The sequence below is a fragment of the Electrona antarctica genome, assembly GCF_951216825.1.
Source record: "Electrona antarctica genome assembly, chromosome: 15".
NCBI classification, from domain to species: Eukaryota; Metazoa; Chordata; class Actinopteri; order Myctophiformes; family Myctophidae; genus Electrona; species Electrona antarctica.
Genome location: NC_136796.1, coordinates 12,007,194 through 12,030,918, shown reverse-complemented (window position 1 = coordinate 12,030,918; position 23,725 = coordinate 12,007,194). Strand labels below are relative to the sequence as shown.

Genomic DNA, 23,725 nt, shown 5'->3' with positions numbered 1-23,725 from the left:
AATACAAATGGATGTAGTATACTGTAAGTAAACCTGGTTAGTTTCCCCAAACTCTCCTGAACACAGGGTCAAGGTCAGTACAGATGTTTTGCCTTTCCTCATTTGCTATGCAGGAAACTTCAAGTCTTCAAGAGACCGTTCTAAAACTCCAGTTCATAAACACAGGCTATCAACATACAAAATATAGCCCTTTGTTTGTTTGACTTGTGTATATTTAGTATAAAGATGGAACATTATGCAGGTACATTTCACACCAGACATCAACTCAATAGATCAACTTGAACTTCAGCAAAGTGCCTTTAAGAACTCATATTACAGTGGGCGGGTTCATGGGAATGGAGGGGTGTGTTTAAACAATCTGGACCTTGGCTATTTGCTTACTTTCAGTTTGCACTTGCTTGGGTATGAGTGTGAGAAACGGAAGGCCCACACACACAGCTGCTAGCAGAAGATAGCTTAAAGTGAGAGGTCTGAAAGTTTTGATCTGTGGACACCATGGAGGATGATACCTTTAGGTACTCTTCGGTGGATTTTGTCTTTACATTTGTGGGTCTGCTGTTCTTTTTGTTGGATATAGTACTAGATATATGGGCAGCTGTGTCTTTCTACCATGAAGGGGACTATATTGTCCTGGGACTCCTGCTGCTGTTTTTGCTCGGCTCCTCAGCCCTTACACAGATGTTCAGCTGGCTGTGGTATCATTATGACTACAAAACAGACTACAAAACAGACAGTGCAGTAGAGCGCTGCCTCAACCGTTCATCTCTCATGGCTCTACACGTGTTTCAGATGGGCGTCTACCTCAGGTTGTGCAAACTTTGTTTACTAAAGAATTTAGCATGTTGAAATTGCCATGAGCTGTACTTCCATTTATGGTACTTAGTTTTCACAATGTATGTGATGCAATGTATGCAGGACATTGGGTTTGCTATGATGGATATACTGCTGATGTAGTGGACAAAAATGATTAAAATGTACAACCAAGTCTTTTTTCCCACTGGGTTCTATTTACAGGAAATAGGGTTGGGTCACATAATTACTTTTTTAATGCAGTCTGTTACTGAATACAAATGGCACTGTATATTTAGTAGAGTTCCACAAACAAACATTCTATAAACACATTTGGCATATTCAGTATTTACAGTTGGTAAAGTCAAGTTAGAACTACCCGTACAAAAACATTACTGGCACAAACTACAGATGCGCTGTGTATTCTACAATCTACACACAATCTACACAGGGCGGCGGTGGTTCAGGGGTAGAGTGCCTGGATGGTAACCGCAAGGTTGCCAGTTCAAACCCGGGCTCCCCCAGAGTTACTGTCGAAGTGTCCTTGAGCAAGACACTGAACCCCTAATTGCTCCCGATGTGCTAGTTGGTGCCTTGCATGGTTTCCGCTGCCATCGGTGTATGAATGTGTGTGAATGGGTGAATGTAATGCACAATCTCTGTAAAGCACCTTGGATAAAGGCGCTATAAAAATGCACCATTTACCATTTTACAATCTGATTACTTAATCCTGATTGCTCAACTCTAAAAGTAAATAACAATTGTGTTGCCTGCTACATTGTTTAATATTCACAGAAAACATATTGGGAAGATTATACTATCTTATGCCATGTACCATCAGTTTTTTTTAAATCCTTGCTATTCTGGTGGTGCTGAAGCAAAGTTAAACATCAGATTAATTAATATACATTTCCTTCCTTAGGTATGCTTGTGTAATGGAAGTGTCCATACAAAGCTTTAAAACAAAGAAGCGTGACCCTGGGGGTACTGCAGCGTTTCTCACCCATGACCTCAGCATGCTGCGACTCATAGAGACATTTTCTGAGAGCGCTCCACAGCTCGTCCTCATGCTCACTATCATTGTCCAGAGAGGTCATTTGGACCCTTTAACAAGTAGGTACATGCCTATGTTAGGAATAAAAAAATAATGATAGCCTACAAACACATACAAACTTACATAATATCACTGAAAGATAGTTTTATTCTAGTGGTCAGACTTTATGATACAATGATAAATCTGCTATATTCACTGTTGGTTCAAGTTTGTAATGCCAGAAGACATAATGTTCAAGGTTGCGGTTGTTTGTTTATATTTTTCGCCAAATTCATAAAAATGTTACCTACCTAATAATCAAGTAAACAAAACGGCATTGTTAATAAGTCACAGATACGAATTTGAATTAATTTCATGAATAAATCTTTTCCTCAGGGAATATATTCTGCTGCAACCATGTCACTTTGATAAACGAATTACAGAGCAGTATAAGACATCAAGCAAGTTTCTAGTTGATTTTCATACATACTCAAACGAATGGCAAATATTAGCTTCCTCCAAGACCAAACAAACCACACTAACTGTTGTGGTATGTCAAGTATACAGTGAATCGTAGTCAGCAGCTCAGTCCCAGGAGAGGTGCCAGTTCACCTCCTGGGCCTTGTAAATGTGCACTTCAGCAATGCACCGCACCCCTCGTATTATTTGAGGTATTTTCAGTGAGTGACAGGGTATGACACACGGTCATCTAAAATCGTATAACCAGTTATTTGTCATAATGTATTAAGGTAAATTGTTGGCTTCTCTATGACCTGACCTCTCTCTTTCTCAGTGTTAAAGGCAGCCGGTTCAGCAATAGCCATCGCCTGTGGTTTAACAATGTACCATCGTTCTCTGCGCTCCGTCTTGCCTGAAACGGATAACCAACACCTTTGCTCCTTTTTTATCAACTTTGTCTGGAACCTGCTACTCATCGTTGCCCGTCTTGTTGCAATTGCCCTTTTTGCCTCTGTACTGCCCTGTTACATCTTCACCCACTTTCTATGTTCTTGGATGATTTTTTTCTTTTTCGCATGGCGATCAAAGACCAGCTTCATGGACAGTCCTGGTGGAGAGTGGCTCTACCGGGCCACAGTAAGCCTAATTTTGTATTTCAGTTGGTTCAATTTGCTCGAAGGTCAAACAAGGTACACGTCTATGCTCTACCACATCTACGTGATAATTGATCTCGTACTGCTTTGTGGTCTGTGGTGCTTGCAGATTTACAGGGAACAATTGTATTTTGAACTGCCAGCCTATTATACTATCATAATAAGTTTGATCATAATTGCATTATACATCATTGGTCTCTCTCTAAAAGGAATATATTATAAGTTCTTTCATCCCAGGCTTGCTAAGCGCGAGCATGAAGAGAGTTTGAGTGAAAGGTCAGAAACTGTGGAGTTTCGAATGCTATGCTCAGATGGAGAAGATACCGTAGATGTTCAGATGGACAGCGAACCACACACCACGGATGGCATGATGAAGCCACCGACAATGACTCAAAAACGAGAAAATAAAAGAATGAGGAAATTGGCAGAGAATTTCTACAGCTGATCTGCACCAGCTGACAGATTGGTTTTGTCACAGTGGCACAGACACATTCACATGGGAAGTCATGCATTGTGGCCTCGTCAGTCAGCTTTAGACGCGGCAGATGTAATAAGCAGGCAATTAAGTTTTGAATATGGGCTTAAATGTGATATACTGTAATTGACATTGCCTTTCTTATTACGTGTCAGAACGTATTTAAATTGTATGAACCCTAGTTATTTACCGACCTAGAGTTCATCCAGCCTGGGAAGTTTTCCCTTAAATACAATTACATCCAGGAGAAATGGTGGAGGTGGCCATTGCAAGCCGCTTAGAACTTTTATAAAATTAAAACTAGTGTTATGGCACATGGGACGGTTTAATTTATGGTTTTCTGTAATATATTAAATATTTATATTTTTAATGAAGTAAATGATGCGTTGGTCAAGCCTTTTTCAAATGATTTATTTACATTGTCTTGTGTCCTCACTACACAGGAAAATCATGTTGGACCAAGTGTTCTGGTCCCGAACAGCAAGTGTGAGACATGATATCTAGTATTCCATAATCACTAAGTATTTTGACAGCATTGAGAGGATCATGTTGAGTCAAATATGACAATACTATGTGCTCTCACAGCTCAGTGAAACGTGAGGAGAAAAACATTTAAAAGAAAATGAAATGGAAAAAATAAAACAGACATGACATTTTAAAAATAAAGTTTTTGGCATTGAAAAAAAAAGAAGAAGTTTAAAATCTAAAGCATAACCCCATAAATATTGCATGGTCAAATGTCCATTGCCATGGCATAGTTTACACGAAAGACTGACATGCAGACACAAAAGTATAACTAGTAAACATCAAATGCTAATAGAGGAAAAACAGGGAGGCAAAGCCCCATGAATATTTGAAAACGATGTAAAGATTGCATATAGTCTCTGAACTTTATAAAACGTAGGACAGCATCGACTTCGTCAAAGGACACAAATGATTCATTCAGAATTTCCCTTTGACTCATTTAGGTAGTACAACATTGAACTAAACAAAAATGAGGATATTGTGGACTTAATTTAACATACCACATTCAAGACTGATTGTCTAAGCGAAACAAGCATTTCACAGCAAAAAAAAAAGCCATTTCCTTTTCAAAAGGCAACAGGGGGGTCCATTTCAAAGCAGACAAATATGATTGCTGAGCAATGATTAACCTAATTAACATAATATAGCTGACAATAAGCTTTGGCAGCACAAAGTATTAAGTAAAAAAAGAAAATGAAGTAAAATAACACTTCAGATAATAACATGATACTGACATAACGTTGATAATGTTAATGTATTTAACACATTTTTAAGTAGTTCCCTTAAAGATTATGTGTACAGATGAAGGTTAAAGGCACAATATAAATATGTACAGTCACGCAAGAGAAAAGAGAACAAATACACACAAAGAAAAAAAAATACACATTCTTAATGGTCAAGCTGCATGTTTGTACTGTAAATGCTAAATCTTCCTCAGGCTCAGTATTGTTCAGTCATTCTCACACAAACCAGGGATAGTTGACCCCCATCCAGCTTTCTTGACCAGCTATCAGGTGAATCTAACCTCTTGAAATACAGTCACTGACCATTTGCACCAGCTAGAAATGTATTGCACAGTCATCCCTTGTGTTTACCAATGACATTTAATGACAAGGGCATAGGGTTTTTAAAAGTGACCGATGATGCCAGAATCTGTGTAAAATCCAGCGTTGTACGAGTTCCAGGTTACTTTGGGGTAGTACTGTAGCTGTCAAAGAACAATGAAGAGAATATCCACAAGTGCCACTCTATTGCAAATTATAATTAACCAACTACTGCCTCATCCATAATTGATTGTGCAACAGGTCACACCATGGAAAATAGCACATCTATGAGATTGTAGATCTGCTATTTTCAATGTGCGGCACCGGTGCACAGCAAAGTATAAATAAATAAGGCATAATGGTCCACACTTATAATTTACCCTGCCATTATAAAGTTGTTGTTCATGCGAGAGTGAGGTCTAGTAACTGACCAAATGGCCGGTGATACAAGAACATTGGAGGGGGTGGGGTTGGGTTAAAAAAGAACATCATGCTAGAAAAAGAATACATTTAACAGTATTTGAAATATCAGATCTAAATTTACCTACAAAGAAAGTTATTTTTTCTGCAAGTGGACTACAGGTATTTGTTTCATCCCAATGAATCACAGAATCATTGGTGGTGTTAACATACCCAAATAGTTCAACGGACTCCACGCCATCTAATTAAACTATCCACCCTGACCATTTAAAACTAATGCGCTTTTGTGAATACTGTGATTATTTGTGATGCGAGAGATTTACGTAACATTTTGTTATCGTGGTCTATTCATATCTTCCTTATTCTAATGCTCTATTATCCAACAACTGTAACCCAACCCCAAGAACTAATCAATTTTTAATTAATACAATTTGTGTGCAATTGTGATTAATTTGCATCCTAACCATTTGCTTAAGCCTTATTCATTAGAAGTCTCCTCTTACGAAATGAAAGACACATACATACATAATACTCCTAGATTACTTTTAAAAATTTGTACCGTACCAGCTTTCAAAGTAACACCAGAGGATTTATACAGTTCAATGCTTTGGCTTGTCTAGTTATGTAGTTAGTAGACATATTTGACAACAGCCACTGATCCTCAACATGCATGCACTTCGCAGCTGGTTCCTTCCAGTCCTCTGATCTAAAGCAGTGTTTCGCAAACGTTTTCATGTCAAGGATCCCCCCCCCCCCCGCATTAAGGCCACAGCAGACTGTCGTTGCAACACAGTGGAGAGGTCAGGACAGCTGACTGGCTGATGGTCTGGTTTGGTCAGATCATGGGGTTGGGAGTCTCATGGTTAATAAGGAGAACACTATCGGTACCTTTAGTCAAGGAGTTAAACAAAAAAATATTGTTATGCGACTATGCTTAAAACAAAACAAGGATAATCACTGATCTCAGCTCAGTAACTCAAAGGCAACATTGTACATCACTGCTTTCAAGCTTGGGAATGAGTGCAAACGAAACTAGGAGAAAAAAGGATTTTCGAGTTGTGACATTTCCTTCACTAAGGACTGTGAAGAAGTCTGTGAAGAAGAAAAGCTAAAAAAAAACAAAAAAAAAACAAAGAGTACAGAATGATCACCAGTCAGTTCCTTTGGTTGATTCTATTCTGACATCAACAGAGAGAAACCAGATGGACAATGACATCTTCTGGGACCTTGAGCTACACACATGTACATATTAAAAATAAAAAAAGGACACGCAGAAAGATGATGAGGGAGAATGCAGACATAAAGGTGGGTGTCTTCCCTTCCATGCCCCAGTCAGTGCCAGTTTTCAGCCTTAAAGAGGTTAGCTGCCGTAGAGGTGGGAGATTTCTGGGCATGAAAAGCTAATATAAACTGTACATCCAGTCTGCTTCCCACAATCACTACTGACCCAAATGTCCCCCTCAGTACATTACCATCACACTGGGAATTCTTAAGAGGTCACCAGAGAGAGCAGGGATACGCTTGTGATGCGTGTGTGTGACTGTGATTGCAGGGCTTTGTAGGTGATTCTGAAGACCTACTGTTACTCCACAAGCCAGTAGAGATAACCAAAATGTTATTTTCCCTTTTAGTGTGTTGGCGTCCAGCCACCCCAATCTCCCTACTCCTTTACAAGAAATCCAGTTCCAGGGCTTGGTGTAGGGAAACCAGATCCCCATGGGTGGAGATCCGCCAGAAAGGCATATTGTGCTGTTAAGAAAAACCCAATATATTCAGCATAGAGTATTTTCCCAAAACAGACAAATTATTGTGAGCTAATACAGAGACAAATGAGGCAAGCCATCTATGCGTCTGGGTCTGTGTGTGTGTTGTCTGGAGCAAATCTCACAAACCGCTGAACAGATCTTCACATATTGTGCAAATATAATTTTGACAGCGTGGCGAATGGCTAGTCTGTCTATGAACAGAAGCTTAACTAGTAGGCACTTTCTCCCAAATGGTGAAAATGACACACAGATATGTCCCTGTTTTTCCATGTACAGTCCCAGTTCCCGCCATTATTAGACTGTCTTGTTTTTTGTTTTCTTACCTGTTTTGCTGCAAATTCCTCATCTCGTCCGTCTCCTATCACCACATAGGTCACTTTCTTCCCAAAGCGAGAGACGATCCGCTCAAAGCAGCTTTCTTTCCCTATTTGAATGAGATCAACAGGCAGAAATTGGACATAATTGGACCGCCTTCTGTGAAACAGCCAATTCCAAACTGATGTGTAGATTAAAAAACAATCGTTGTCATGTCTTACAGTCGAGGCACTGTAAAGCCACATTTACACGATAACGATCAGAACAGAAAACAACATTGTGCTGTTACGTTCTCACTTTTTATTCTGCGTTTACACAGAGACAGTCCCCATTTACTTAACTGATTACCTCATAAAAAGGTGAGCAACTCTCACAGCCACAACACTAGAGGGAGTATAAATAATGATCTGGTGCCCCCCCCCCCCCCCCTCAGAGTGATTTTTTTGTATTTTGATTTTGTTGTACTTCCACCTGTACACAGTGACGGATCAACCCCTCTCAAGGCCCTGGCGCTTCACCAAATCAAAAGGCCCTACAGATTCAGCCAATTAATTAATTAACATGCATGCATGCGTTTCGCCGTTTAGCGCATATCCACTACTGCCTGCGCTGCCCAAGACACAGCCGCACTGGGCACTCATTAACAGGAAACATGCAGCAGCATGTTTTGTCTAAATTGTCTTTGTGGCCAACAAATGTAGCTACATTTGCAAACAGTGCTGTTGAACAGGGGCTTCTGACGGCGTCGCTTACTCGCTTCCCCTCTGTCGGAGGAGGAAGCGATGCGCAGCCGTCGGGAACCCCCCCAAGCTGACTGCCCCCCCCCCCCCCCCCCCCTGCTGCTAGTATCAGACTGCTACAGAAACTCTCAGACGAGAAGACCAAAAACACTAGCGGGGGTTCCTGTGTTGCGTTATATTTTTCGACAGAAGCAACAGTTGTACCTATAGTCTCGTACCGGGCCCTGCAAGCTTCGGGCCCTGGCGCTTAAGTTCCATTGTTAGTCCGGCTCTGCCTGTACATAGTTAATGTTTTTGAGATATCTCGATTATTGTCATTATTGTGTTGTGAATGAATGCATGGGACCCGAATGGAAACAAGACCGCAAGGTCTTGTTTCGGTGCTATCCTTTTGGATCAATGTGCTTTAACTGTACCATGTACTGTTTTGCATTTGTTATAGTCTAATACAATAATAAAAAAAAAAAGCTGTTAATTTACACCAATGTAATAGCCTAGGTTTGCCGTTTCCCCCGTATTGCATTTTACAGGAGAATCAAGGCGGAGAGTTTTCAAAGATTTCCACTCTGGAAGAGGGTTTCACTTTGTTGCGGTTTCAACACCTGAAAATGCAGTTGCCGTCTAAACAGCTCCTAAGACATGACAAGGATTCATACTTTGATCTATTTGTTTTGTTTGTGTGTCAAATCTACCTATCTTGGTGGCGCTGTATATGTTCTCGATGGGGAAGACTTCTCCCAGGCCATAGAGTAGCACCTTGGCCAGGGCTGGAACCAGCTGAGTGGTAGTCACCAGGACATTCATACACTTCCCCCTGTCAGCAGTCGGAAAAGAAAAGGAATTTAGTTGGTGTTGTTACTGACAACTGCACGCGCACACACACACACACACACAGGTACGCACACACGCACGCACACACACACAGGTACGCACACACACACGCAGGCGCACACACACACACACTCACACAGGCAGGCACACACACACACACACAGGCAGGCACACACACACACACACACACACACACACACACACACACACACACACACACACACACACACACACACACACACACACACACACACACACACACACACACACACACACACACACACACACACACACACACACACACACACACACACACACACACACACACACACACACACACACAGTGAGCTTGCCACCATTGGTGTGAGTTTGCCACCATTGGTGTGTGAATGTGGGAAGTGAGCCATTGGTGTGAGAATGTGGGAAGTGAGGACGCTGGCGCTTCACCACCCAATGTATGAATGAATGGACCAATGTAAAGCACTTGGAAAAGCGCTATCAAAATGCAATCCATTATTATTAAAGTAATGTATATTATTCAGTGGTGCTGGATTGATAAACAACATGGGGGGCGGATGAAGATGACTACATAGAAGACATGAAATATTTGTTTATAAAATAGAGCTTGAGAGAGAAGCTACTTCAGTAGTGCAGCGTTAAAATGAGATGGAGCTTTTGCAACCGCTAGGAGTGTGGAGTTGTAAAGTTACCTTGAATTATTTGCTCAGCTGAAGCACTCCTTTCTATTCTAAACATTAATTGCGTAATTTTGTCACTTTGCAATGGTGTGTGTAAATATCCTACATGGGTGAGATCGCTGGTTAACTTAAACGCTTAAAATGATTTGGAAAAATTACTTGCTTTGGCTCATTCATTTTCAACTACTATCGGTCCTCTCCGTTTATACGTAGCAGCTGCATGATGGAGTTGTTTCTATGCAAAGTGGGTACTTCTCTTCTATTGTTCTGTAGAAGACAGCTCTGTTTCATCTGGTGGTGTTGTGGCATTCAGTGTGAAATTCACAGTCAGGGACAGAGCAGACAGCAAGTGTTCAAAGGGGCCAATAAACAAATTGTGTGTAGTTACAATGGGGGTAGCTAGACTGATTCATATGTGTCAATAATGACACATATGCCAATAACCTTCCCCTGTGCTGACCTGGACTGGATGAGCAGCAGGGATTTGAGTGCTGTGCTGAGCCAGGTGTCTGTCACGTTCTCTATTTCTGACTGTAGCCGCAGGAGAAGTTCCCTCTTCATAGGACTCAACAGACCTGGGGATCAGCATGCATTTAGAATATCAGCCAGCAGATGGCACAGGAGGACAGCCTAAATACATCAGCAGCTGAAGCATTAATTAACATCAGAGATGGTGGGTAATTAAGAATAAAATTTGCTGCATTTAGGGATTATACTACTGTTTAGCAAATTAGTCAACATTTCAGAGTCCAGCCTAAGGTGTTTCCAGAAAGCATCACTCAACTCAAGTGACCCAAATGATGAAGCAATCTCACCTCCGACATTCCCTTTGTATCCATTGTAGATCTCTTTTAGCCGCCGGTAGCGAAAGGCCAATTTGCGCATCCATTCCACACCTCCCTGTACTCCTGTTGTGGCACCAGTTTGCCCTCCACCGCTGGGGCCATTGAAGCCATCCGCCAAGAAGTTATAATTACTAAGGAGGGTTAACAATGTGGAAACAGGTTTGTGTGTAAAATTTGAATAAGAAATCATGATAAAGCATAAGATTTATTGTATTGACAGTTTGTTTAACCACTTAAGCCCTAGCTGACAGTTTTTACATCAACACCAAATGTCTTGGCCAAAAATACCAGCTCACAATGCGAACATAGGACATCTAAAAGCACAGTGCTTGTAGATCTGATCTTTTCACAGAATGTTCGCCAAATAGAGACAATATGGTTTATGTGATTAGCCTGGCAGAGTAATGACAAAAGAGGCCCTTACCTCAGGTCCTGTCCATTGTCATCAGAGGCCACATCCTCCACATGGACCTGATCACACTCCTTGGGAGGAAAAAAAATATTAACAGCGGAAAGCAATTATTTTTTGACACACATCGGTTTGTTAATTAACAGGGGTTTCCCCGTCTCTCAAGGACTTTTTCAGGTGGCTTGGCAATTTCATCCAATCAAGAGAGTACCCAGCTTCAATTTTATAGCGTTACTTCCAGTTTAAATATTGTTTGCTCATTTCTTCGTGTCATCATCAGTTATTCCTTTTTTGCAGTATTCTGAAGCAGGGTACAACTCACTGTACCTCTAAGTCATTGAAGAACAAGTGCGTGTCTGCCAGCTCAAAGATCAATTCTTCCATTTGCAAGCCCAAATTCAGTACAGTGGCTGGATCCTGGGCAAATAAAAACACAAAAACAACATACATTCTTCACATAAATGGCACCCAAGTTTGACATTTTATGGTGTTATGATGGAGTTAAAGAGTTATTCATGGTAGGTACAAACCTTTCCAAACTTTTGAGCAAAGGAACCAGTAAGCAGTGAGTGGAAAATAATGATGGTCTCATCCAGATCCCATAGAAATATCCGCTACAAAAAGGAAGTAAATAAAAACTTAATTTCATGTGCAAAGAATTTTGTTTTGTTGCATTTTCCTTCCATACTATTATTTGATTCCATTGATTATTATTGACAAAAGTAAAACACAGCTAAAAATCTTATTAAGCTACTGATTTTGTACCAATCAGTCCTGAGAATAGATATAAACACACATTTGCATTTGGCCAACATTGACCCACTTATCCAGGTAAGTTTGGGAACGTAGTAATGCTGAAACAAAGTCTAAAAAATAAAGCTATTAATGGGAAAATGGTCTAGTTTTATGTACACTATGTCGCCAAAGCAGTGATGTCTTTGCCATTACAGATAACACAAGTAAGACGTGCGAACACGGGAAGCGAACGCAGCTCGTAAATTGCAATAACAACAATTAGAATAAATTACGTACTTTAAGGTTTTTTTTTAGTTCTTTTTTTTTTAAAGATTTTTTTTAAGTTAAGTTTTTTTTAAGTTAAGTTTTTTTTTAATTAAGTTAAGTTGTTTGTGTGTGTGTGTGTGTGTGTGTGTGTGTGTGTGTGTGTGTGTGTGTGTGTGATACAGCTGCGGGTGGCGGGCGGGTGGTGTTACAGCGTGACACACACACACACACAGACAGACAGACAGACAGACATGATCTGCTGGGTCTCATAGTAAATGCTCACTGCATTCGCAACAATTACCTCCAGGTCACTGTCTGTAGCTGGGGAACTATCTGACTTCTTGGCCTTGCCCTTGGCTTTCCCAACAGAGTTCCTGCCTGCAGCCTCATCCTGGTCTCTGGCACCAGTGGGAAGGGCTACACCCGTGGGAAGGGCGATGCCTGTCGGGAGGTTCTCATGCGGAGGCACATCTACGGTTGAAATTAACATGTTGGCCATTAATCCTGGACTAATTAAAAAAAAAAAAAAAAGATACGCACTTGAAAAACAAACCTGATACTAAATAAAGTAAATAAAGTCAATACAAGGCTTTAAGATGGGGTGCCGTGATCACCCCCCCCCCCCCCAGAAAAAAAAACAAGAAAACATGTTCATCAGGTTTTTATGTGGCCACACCCACCAGTTCATTAAGTATATGGTTTTCACCAGCACCACCCACGTGAACTTAAGCCTCGCCCACTGCCGTGTGTTGTTGTTGTTGTTGCAACCGTAGGTCACAGTTTACTCTGAAAACCTGCATTTACGCCTCGTGACATCACGCCTCCATATATGGTCACGCCTCGTGACATCACGCCTCCATATATGGTCACGCCTCGTGACATCACGCCTCCATCTCCATATATGGAGCTGACCTGTTCTGACATTCCATATGTTGATCCTCCCCACCTGTACTTCCTCTTCAATGTCTCCCTTTTGACTGATACCTGTTACCATTCAAACTCTAGACAACCCACCCCAAAGTTATTAGGGAAGCTGCGCCCGGAAGCCGGCGAGAATTAGAGTTCTCAACAGGCCCGCTGCCACCCTTAGATCTCCATATAATATATGGAGATCCATATTATGAAGCTGACCTGTTCTGACATTCCATATGTTGATCTGACCTCATCAAACCCTGTACACTTAAGACATGCTCCATATATGGCCAGACCTCATCAAACCCTATACACTCAAGAGACGCTCAAAAATCATGGCACTCGACCATCAATACAACAACATGTCACATGCCATCATAAATGAGGAAGATGTCTTGCATGCGAGAAATAAGCACAATGTCAACTAGTACCTGTAGTGTTAGGGAGACTGGCTGAGGCAGTGTTCTCTGATTTGACTGCTGGATACCCAGCCACTCCCACACTGGCACCATGGCCATCGCTATTGGGCAGACCAGCGGGTGCATAGCTGGGAGGTGGCGCATAGTACTGAGGAAACTGATTCTGTCCTAGAGAGTTATAGTTGCTAAATTCCTACAAATGGAAAGAAAGAAAAACATATATGGGGAGGGGGGGTAAAACGATGAGCAAGAGGGACAAAGAATGATTTATTTATTTCACTAAAATCCAGCCGTCTCTAATTTTGAGGACACTTGCCTGGTGTGCCACAGTGGCTGAGCCAGTGGTAGCAGCCGTAGCCGACGGGATGTTAGTGTATACACTGGACGTTGTGAAACTAGAACCTGGAGACAGAAAACAAAACATTAAAGCAACAGATGCTTCCGGATGAAAACAATTATATACGCAATTACGCATGCCGCTTGACACCAGGACATTTGAAGTGGCTTAACGAAAGAGGAAGAGAGCTGTGCCCCTGCAGAACCAGCAGTCCATTTTGGTCACTGACCGGTTAAAGTATGTGGAAAGCACACGTCAGCTAGATATTGTGAGACAGGGTGAGGATGCCGCTTGCCTTGGCTGGGGTATGAGTAGTGGAGTTGGCCTGTCTGGGTTGAGGTATATGCGGAGCTGAAGCTGAGAAACCCAGGCTGGCCAACAGAGGGCGCCTCAGGCAACCCTGTCTCTGTCTTTATGCCAGGCCACATAGCACCTGAAGATGAACAGAGCAACAGAAGCAGAAAAAGAAAGGAAAATGGGAACAAAGGGAAGGAGCAGAGAGTGAAAGTAAGTTAAATGGAGGCAACAGGTTGTCTTTGTGTGCATGTGTGTTTGTCAGGAAAAAATTAAAGCCTTTCAATTAACAGCGCCAAAGCATGTTGAAGCCTAATAAAGCAAAGTCAGAGGCGCAGTGCTGGTTTTAGTGAGCATACAATGTTAAGCAGGACTGTGAGGGAAGAAAGGGGGGAACAAACCAAACGGTGGAAGGCCATAGGTCTGGCCCGATTGAGGGAAGGCAGAGTACACGGTGGATTGGACCAGAGGAGGGAAAGCCACCTGGCTGGTATAGGCTGTCACAGCTGGGCTGAAATAACGAGAGAGAGAATAAATGACCTGTCAGGTTAACTGCAGAAAAGTTTGTCACCAATGCAGGAGAACAAGTAATTCCGTTCAGAGGTGCACAAGCACGCGGTGCACACAGTTCAAATAAGCTGTGTAAAATTGGGATAGCAACCTAAATTAAATACATATCACATTTGTGCAAAAATACTCACTTGCTTCCTTGGTACATCTGTGAGGTATATTCAGAGGCAGCCGTTGTATCTGGCTCTTTGCAGGTCACAACTTCAATGAAATAACAACACATGATAGTTCAAAGAAGAGGTTCATTTTTTATCACAGTATTGTTTTGTAAACGAATGCCCAGTTCTCTTCATACCAGAATGTGTGTAGGAGTTCATGGTGTCGCCACATGCTTGAGGCACTGCCTCTCTCTCTGGACCGGCTTGCCGTTGCTGCACTGTAAATCATGAGCAAACTGTCAACTTCTTACATCAGGTAATCTCACTACATTCCAAGAGAAATGGGATCCTTTATTGTTATTCTTTAATCGCCAACTAATCCCTACTCATTGAGTGATTGCCCCCCCCCCTCTTCTCTCTTTCCCCTCTTTCTATCCTTCCTTCTATACTTTCTTCTCTCTCTGTGTGTTTATGATTATTATTTTTACAGGTTTTTAATATTTATTGTATTCATTTAAAAAATGTACCATGTTCTTTATGCACTTTTTATTTTATTACTTTCTGATGTCTGTTATGTTTGTTTGTGTATGGGTTTAGAAATGGAAAATGGAGTGGGCAAAGCAATCTAACCAGAAGTATTATAAAAGGCTGTCATTCCATGTACAGTATACCTAAATAACTATTGTATATGATGTGACTGAAATGACACCATATTAAGGCTGTACCTTAGCCCTTTTTTTTGGACTCGAACTTCGGCAGGAATTCCCGAGCGAACATCCGGACCATTTGTTTCCAATTAATTTAAAAAATAACCTTTGAGATATCAGCGCGTCTCCCCTGCTCTTTATCAATCTCTCTCGTCTCTCCCAACACACACACACACACACACACAAACACCGTCAAGTGGCTACGCGAAAACAGCTGATCTGCAAGCTCACGTGAGCTTGCTGGCAGGCAGCTAAAACAGCGTATATTGCTCGTTATTTGTTCCACCTGTGTATTCTGGGAGGCGCATTGAAGTGAAGTGGGCACAGGGCAAAAGCAGATCCTCCGTGACCGTTTTGCTTAACAATGATCAGAGTTCCCTACTTTTTGTGATGTGATGCTAGAGAGCATATGCTAATATATCATGGCCCCTGTCAGCGATCATGCTGGTGTGTGTGTGTGTGTGTGTGTGTGAGAGAGACGCGTCAGACATTCCATTCAATTCACCTCAGCTGCAGGCCAATCACCAAATTACAAGCACGGGAGATGGGACAGCAGAACTAGGAGATATTTCTTTAAAAAAATCATAACTGACAGGAATGCACTAGAAACTTACTTTTTTTTACATGCTCATATCGCATTCTCGCCGAGATATATTTTCGAGTTAATAAAAAAAGGGAAAAAATTATAATATTTTTTATTTAATAAAAAAATAAAAATAAATAAAACGAATGGTTCAAGCCCATTAATTAAGATTCGAGTGCCAACCCTAACGAGCGAACATTCGAACCTTGAATGTTTGGGGACAGCCTTACACCATATACTGATGCCTAACTTCTAATAAAAATATCAATGAAAAAAAAAAACTTCTTACATCATCATGAAGGGAAGGGCTCTATTAAAGTCAAGTCAAAGTCATACGACGAAGGAGACTTCCCACATGTGTCCACTTACCTCCATCCAGGGGGCCAGAAGACAAGGCAGAGTACGAACTGTCCTGCTCTGCTGAGCCAAGGAGGACAGGTGGACTCCCATCTTCACCTAAACCACTTCAAACAAGAACAAATTACAAATGTCACGTGTGTGATTGGGATACCAGATTGTAATTTTATGCATGAAACCTTTCCAACGCTCTTTTATTTGTAAATCTGTGTATATAAAACATGTATCCTCTATCGAATCTCTAATTAATTACACCAACAAAGCAGGCACAGCCTTGCGGATGTAATAGCTGGTGAGTCAATGAGACAGCGAGCAAATGTACAGTACATTCACAATCAGCGCAAACACAGTTAAGGTCCTTACGGACTGATGCAATTTTATGCGGTCTTTCCACCATAAGGACCTTTACATCGCTTTTGTCTTTTTTTGCCTTCTGGTGTGTGACCCGGCAGAGTGGACACAGCAAAAACAAAGATGCTGTAAAAAATGGAATATTAATCAATACTGAACAACTACATGATTTATTTATCGGCTACAACTAGAGACGCACAATATTGAAATTATGACCGATACCCAATCCCTGATTATTTGCAGCTGAGGGTCATATCGTCCGATTCCAATACCAATACCAATATATGACATTATTAAATTATATTAGTATTGAACTCACTGCTGAAACTTTTACATTTTTTGTTTTAGATGGTTTTTTGTTTTGTTTTTTGCGACCCCCTGGGAGGTCGCGACCCACGGGTTGAGAACCCCTGCTTTAAGAGACCGGCATCACTATGGTTACGAAACTGCCGAAAAGCAGGTCGTCTCTGGGTGACTAACGTGAGTTGTTGTGACTCTTAAGTACATGCTGCTGTGTTGTTGCCGAAGCTTTTCAGTAAACTTTACTATTTTGATTTAATATAATCATTGTGTGGACATTGGAGACATATTACAAAGATGCCCCCGCCAGCCCACCCCTCTGCAATGAACTAGCCTACTTATTTGCGTAGTTTTCTAACTCAGAAAGTGAACGATAAGGCAACACTGACAGCAATCAGGTAAATAAATAAACTTGCAGGATTGCAGTGTCCTGTCAATGCCGGTTGTTGTTGTAACTTGTGGTGTGCTTCTGACTGTAGTTTGTAATCATCTCTCTTATAATGACATGATGACTCGCTGTACGGCTGTAGTGCGCGCTCGTGTGTGTGTGTGCGCGCGCTGCTGTCCTAAATAACACATTTTAGGGGTTAGGGCATTGTATAAAAACGGAACAATACAAAAAGCTAAAACAAATTGCGGGGATTCCCCCCCTGGGGTCATGTTCAAGCTACGCCCATGAAGGAATAGCCTAGAAATTATGGAAGACTGACCTTGGCTCTTTCTTCTGTGAAATAGTCAACTCAAGCCTGGCCTTCTTTACCTGCAAAAGATAAAGACATTCACATACTTAAAAAAAGAAAAGAAGAATCATAGTATAGATAATATTGACAATGCTCAGTCACTTGTTGTTTTAAATGTTCTTAACTAAAAACTTTCAAGATTTTTGCATTTTACAAAATATTGGTCAACATCAGAAATCGTTGGTCTCACTCTCCAAAATCAGGATCAGACCTCTCAGGCAGGCTCCAATGACAGGAATTGAACCGAGTGCACTCACCGGCATCTCGGTCAGCTCTTGCGAGTCCTCCATCTCTGCAGCAGAGCGACCTGACACGTCTGCACGTTTAGCCTACTCTTTGTATCTGGGAAGGTTTTCTGGACCCTGATCCACACAAACAGTCAAAAACACATATGAGTTGGACAGTGGCTCACTGCTACTACACCACACCCCTTCCCTTCATCCTCAATTCCCCATACACTAGCATCAATAAGTGTATCCCCTTGGGCACTTCCTGTTAACACATGCCGGTGGGTGATCAGTGGCACGTGTGGCACTGACATTGAGCCCCTACCAGTACAAACCACATTACCTAACAGAGATAATTATATTCTCCTGCATTAGGTGTTCCAAGTACAAGCTCTTGTGTCAATAAGTACTCTGAGGGATAAGATCTAACGTCATTCATGCCACTGCTGGCCTTTTACAGACAATGGAAAAGATAGGTATAACATTTATATAACTGCCATAATGCGAGAAAACCCTGAAAATAGGTCAGACAAGACATTCAAAAGCATCCTGATATGTCAAGCACTTGTTAATGGTTCCTTCACACGTGCCATCAACAGCATCCCACATTTTCAAAGCAGATGTCAGCTTATGCAAGTTCTATATTAATGATCCCAAAAGCACGTTGACATTCAGAGGAAAATAAGGCCACCTTGTCCTTTCCAATTAGCCTTATAATTACTATAGTTAGATCTTATATAAAGCAATTATTCTCCAAAACAGTAAGCACTCTCAGACAATACATTTAATAATCCTACTATTTCAAATGAACACAATTAACGCATTTTAATGGCATGATAATTGGGACATTTGAGACGCTTGTTGTGAGAATCCCACAAAATAAACGCTCCTGGTGTGTAAGGACCTTATTACAACTATTAGTCCATGGGCCAGACCAGAAGTGAGGGACATTTTTGGTGGCAAAATCTATTTGCTACCATTTTGTTTGTTGGGTCCATATAAGTACTTTGAGACATGATAGCATTTTCAAATGAGTAGCTTTAATACTTTTTTGGGACAATCATTGTTTCCCCATTAACTCCCATTATATGCAGAGTAGGATTTTGTGCAGTTTACTGTAGATGTTATATGTTACAATTAGGTTTATTCACACTTATAATTATACACACACACAAATGCTATGACATATAAAAGTATGTTATAAAAGTATATAAACATGTAGGCCTATAGTAATAAATTAGCATAATTGGCTAAATATTCCCCAACACAAGAAATTGCTTTACTTACTTAACTTAGAAAGGTGAGTCTATGTTTGTGATGTATAGAAATTCATCTGTTACCATGGTGCAATCATGCCACCTTTTTAATTTGCAAAAGTCGAAATAAGGACATTTCTACATTTAGTCAATGATTATCTTAGTCTCTCTTAGACTGAGTCTATACATGTCCTGAAATTCGTATCTCGCCATGACTAAATTATTCAACCTTTTGTCATTTAGCATATTTGCATAAATTATGAAATAATTAGGCTGAAACCCATAAATAGCTATTATGTTTTACTTTACATTTAGTGAGAAGGATCTTACAGTCTAAAGTCTGTTTTGATGTCCATACAATAATGTCTTGTCATAATTAAGTTAAATGTAACCTTGATGACTTTAATCCTGGGGCAAGCCTTGGTTTGGCTACTTTCAATAATAATAATAATGAATTGCATTTTATAGCGCTTTTCCAAGTGCTCAAAGTGCTTTACAATGGTTAATTCATTCATACATTGGGAGCGGCGAACAGTTGATGCCAGCGTCTTCACTTCCCACATTCACACACCAATGGTGGCGAGCTCACACCGACCAACTCATTGGAGGCAATGTACGGTAGGGTTCAGTGTCTTGCCCAAGGACACTTCGGCATGTGGACAGGAGGAGCTGGGATTCGAACCGCCGACCCAGGGATCATTGGACGACCTGCTCTACCTCCTGAGCCACAGCCGCCCGCGTCTTCAAGTCTTCATGCGCACAACTGAAGCTGAGGATGTCCCGGTCGTGGACACCATGTCAACAGATGACCCGTCACCCTCTTGGGGTTCCTAGCAAGATGTCCCTGAGGGCTTAGCAGCCACTACTTATTGAAATGACCAGTTGACATCACACCATCATATATGGCCGTCAGTCCCTCACACCTAGTGACACATCACGTCACCATATATGGCCATCAGTCCATCACGCCTTATGACACGATCCATATATAGACGAATTCAGAAACGGGTCTCATGGTCGCAGCTTACGTATTTCCTGTAGGCGGACTCGACATAGCTGCGGGGTTTAAACCCTCACCAGGCGCACCTCTTCTACTACAGTGAACGGTAGAGTGACTGATGTCTGCCTCAAGTCAAACATTACTCTTACCTGCTTTTTACTAACACTAACATTACAAAGATGCAGAACATCGAGATGAACCTGTTTAGTTTATGGCTGGTCCAACAGTAGTGACAACATTCCAAAAAAAAAAAACGGAATGTCAAAATATGTCAAAATATCCACCACTGGGTCTGAGACCAGAGCCATTGAGTAATGGTTGAGACGAAGCTGTGAAAGGTCCTGAAAGATACATAACGTCAGTCTTACCCAATACCCAATCTTTCTGTTTTATGAACACATGGCTGCTGTACTTTATACCTCATACTAAGCATTTAAAGTATGAGGTATATATAAAGTACGGCAGCCTTGTGTTCATAAAACAGAAAGATTGGGTATTGGGTAAGACTGACGTTATGTATCTTTCAGGACCTTTCACAGCTTCGTCTCCACCATCACTCAATGGCTCTGGTCTCGGACCCCGTGGTGGATATTTTGACATTCTGTTTTTTTTTGTTGATTTGACTTAACTTTTTGATTTACCTTATTACAACATTTTAAAGGCTGAATTTAGAGTGCAAGACTAGCAGTCGGACTCTGTCTTGATTATTCATAGTGGGACAGCTATTAATCCAGTTCTAAGATGACCCTGGAAGAGGCAGGATCGCAATTTATAGGTCCAAACTGGCACAGGAGATAGTGGCGTACAAAAATGAATTAGGCCTGGCCACTAAAGCAGGAGCCTCAAGCATTCATTACATTTAACATCACTGGCATTGTTTTTGTTTTCCACTAATTATTTTATCACACATTTTTGCAACCCTTTTTTTCACCCAGTGTCAACTATCTAATCATGTAATCCTGGGAACTACACTTCCTCTTCCAACCTGAGGGGGCAGCGGACTGACCTCATGCTTCCTTCTATGCATGATGAGTCCAAGCCGCTTCTTTTCACCTGACAGGGGGGAGTTTCCCTGGCCGGACGTAGCACGTGGAAGGAACACGTTATTCCGACCAGTTCCTTTCCCCTCCATCAGGTGCCCCGGCTGGCCAGGGGGAGGTAGTTTAGACTAGAGACCAGGATTACTGCATGTTTTTTGTGAGAGTCCCTGCCCTAGGGGACACGGGGAGAACATGCAAACTCCACACATCACTGGCATTGTTATCATGTGCACAGACATGTCATCATATTACTGTAATTGTTGCACAACTTTGCCTGCTGTATATGTAGTGCAGTTACTGTATGCACAATATTGCATTAATCACATTTTTACGAAACCTCCTCATTGAGTGGTTAGCTTGTATGTTGTCTCTAGTCTACTCTAGTCTCTAGCTAGTCGGGAGTGTATTGTTAGGCAATGTTGCTACTGCCTAGGCCCTATAGAGAAGAGACCTGTATGTCAATTGATTGATTGAACAGTTCAATACAATACAAGCCTACAAGGTCTGCTAAGAGGATTTAAAACCCAAGAAAGCCAATTGGCTTGTTTCCATTGGGATCCTTCATATTAAATCCATCAGAACAATTCATCCAGACCAGTACAGTATTGTGTTGGTGACAGACACTATGATAAACTTAAAACTTCTTCACTCAACCTCACACTAATAAGGCCTCGCTTATGATTCTGTAGGTGTAGGTAAATCATACTTCTATGACTCTTGTAAACAAGTGTAGTGCTTTGTTGGCAGTTGCCTTTTTAATTTAATAAAGGCGTTCCTCATTTTTTAACTTTGTGTGCCCGGATCCTTCTCTTTTTATCCAAGTGTAGTGCTTTATTGGGTCGTCCACTCAGTTAACAGTTTTTGTATCGAGTTGTGCTTGAAATATACTGTAATTCTGCAAACTGTCAATACATACTTCAATCAATCAAACCGAAGAACAGAAATTACACTAGTGCATTGCAGTCGGAGTCCGTGTTTGTATTCATATATTATACCGACAGCACGTGCGGGCTACATTTGAACACGTTAATCTGAGATACCCCGACCACCTTGTGCGTGTAAACCAATGCAATGCTTCTACCTGGCCCACCTTGTTTGTAAATCATGCTGAAGCTGAACGCGGCCAAGGACGGTAAACCGTATCGTCTGAAGGTGAGCTACAACAACTCTATAGACAGACTACTTCCTGGAATGCTATGTGCACATTGTGCAGCTAGCCATGATATTGCAAGCCTGGGTATTCTCCTGAATCTGAGATGGGACCACATCACTAGCCAACATACATAAGTCAAGACAGAGACAAAACGGAGTATAATCATAGGATTTATCTCTGCTCGAGGACGGGAAATTATTAATGTGTTCCAGAAAACACAGCAAGCTAACGTTAGCCTAATAGCCAGCGTTACCTATCTCGCGTTTCAAATGATATAAAAGAAAGCCCTTATATTTATTATCCTGGCATGTACAGGGCTTTTACACGGTAAACTTAGTCACGCGTGTTCCACACGTATACTGTCTGCAGCCAACGCATCACCGTAAATGATCAAATGATGAACGAACAATTGAACCATATACAGACTGTTTTTTTAGGCTCCAGATAATAGTCGGGACCAGTTTAAGCAGGGATCGAGTGAAATGGCCCCACATTCACTGTAGCACTAACTAACTACAGCCTACACTCTATCGTAAATGCATGCATTCATGAATTGCAAAAGCAACATATTGACCTTACCATTGAGGAGGTAAATGTGCTATATTTTAAATTAAACGTCTTCACTTGAATATTCCACACTGTTAAGCTTTGTCTGTTGTTAGGGACCACTATTTTGCAGGAAGTTTTGGTGCTCACGCAACTGCGCAAACGCAAAACGTCCATTCATGCGAATCCCTCCTTTCCTTTCGTTAGTCAGTAGCATAAAAAAAAACTATATTAATTTATAATAAATTAAGACATGGATGTCGACTAGGATTATTTTATTAAATTATTATTGGCCTATTATGCGATTATAATTCACTAAATAAGTCAGGTCAAAAATATGATCATGTAAGATATTGTTTTAATGTTCTTACGAATTTAAATATAAGTTCAACTAATGCATGTCATTTTAATTTGATTAATTTATTTACAATACTTTTTCTTAATCCCTCACATGCTGCTTAAAGCAGAACGAAATGTAATCTGCAAATGTAGTTATTAATGGCATCCCAACTTTCAGCAGCTTTCTCTACTACTGGGGAAACTGAATTTCAATCTTTGTGATATGTGTTACTAGACACAATTTATTTTGGTGAAGACATTTCTTGGTAAGGAATTTATTCCCAGATTTTTCTGATAATATTCCTTGGACTCTGCAGGATAGGAACAAATACTCACTCACTTTTAGGCCAATGCTTCCCTCTAGTGGTGACTCAGAGAACTGACACCCTCAATCTCTTGATAGCTTGTATTGATGTCAGGCTGATTAATAGGGCTGCCTACACATACATTTAGGGGTTTAGTATGACAAAACTATTATAAAAGTCAAATTCCT

General features: G+C 41.1%; 2 protein-coding genes across 7 annotated transcripts; one reads left to right on the top strand and one right to left on the bottom strand.

Annotated features, from left to right (window-relative positions):
- The first annotated feature begins 46 nt into the window (after positions 1 to 46).
- On the top strand, positions 47 to 3,680 carry LOC306938365 (XK-related protein 8-like). Of its 2 annotated transcripts, XM_079522505.1 has the most exons (4): positions 47 to 806; positions 1,712 to 1,902; positions 2,616 to 2,917; positions 3,172 to 3,312. In XM_079522505.1, exons 1-4 carry the CDS (start codon positions 496 to 498, stop codon positions 3,178 to 3,180), a joined length of 813 nt encoding a protein of 270 aa, XP_079378631.1. In that variant the 5' UTR covers positions 47 to 495; the 3' UTR covers positions 3,181 to 3,312. The 2 variants fall into 2 exon arrangements, with proteins under 2 accessions (XP_079378631.1, XP_079378630.1); XM_079522504.1 differs by having other exon boundaries at positions 2,616 to 3,680.
- Positions 3,681 to 3,799: 119 nt separating this feature from the next.
- eya3 (EYA transcriptional coactivator and phosphatase 3) lies at positions 3,800 to 23,042 on the bottom strand. Of its 5 annotated transcripts, none has more exons than XM_079522497.1 (19): positions 22,927 to 23,042; positions 17,929 to 18,033; positions 17,642 to 17,691; positions 16,293 to 16,387; positions 14,831 to 14,911; positions 14,667 to 14,736; positions 14,367 to 14,476; positions 13,967 to 14,104; positions 13,651 to 13,736; positions 13,347 to 13,527; positions 12,305 to 12,474; positions 11,532 to 11,615; positions 11,329 to 11,418; positions 11,017 to 11,075; positions 10,563 to 10,723; positions 10,208 to 10,322; positions 8,911 to 9,032; positions 7,487 to 7,587; positions 3,800 to 7,146 (listed from the first exon to the last, which is right to left on the bottom strand). In XM_079522497.1, the coding sequence occupies exons 2-19, from the start codon at positions 17,959 to 17,961 to the stop codon at positions 7,066 to 7,068; spliced, it is 1,827 nt and encodes a 608-aa protein (XP_079378623.1). In that variant the 5' UTR covers positions 17,962 to 18,033; positions 22,927 to 23,042; the 3' UTR covers positions 3,800 to 7,065. The 5 variants fall into 5 exon arrangements, with proteins under 5 accessions (XP_079378623.1, XP_079378626.1, XP_079378624.1 ...); XM_079522500.1 differs by having other exon boundaries at positions 10,563 to 10,684; XM_079522498.1 differs by lacking the exon at positions 22,927 to 23,042 and adding an exon at positions 22,285 to 22,363.
- Positions 23,043 to 23,725: the final 683 nt, after the last annotated feature.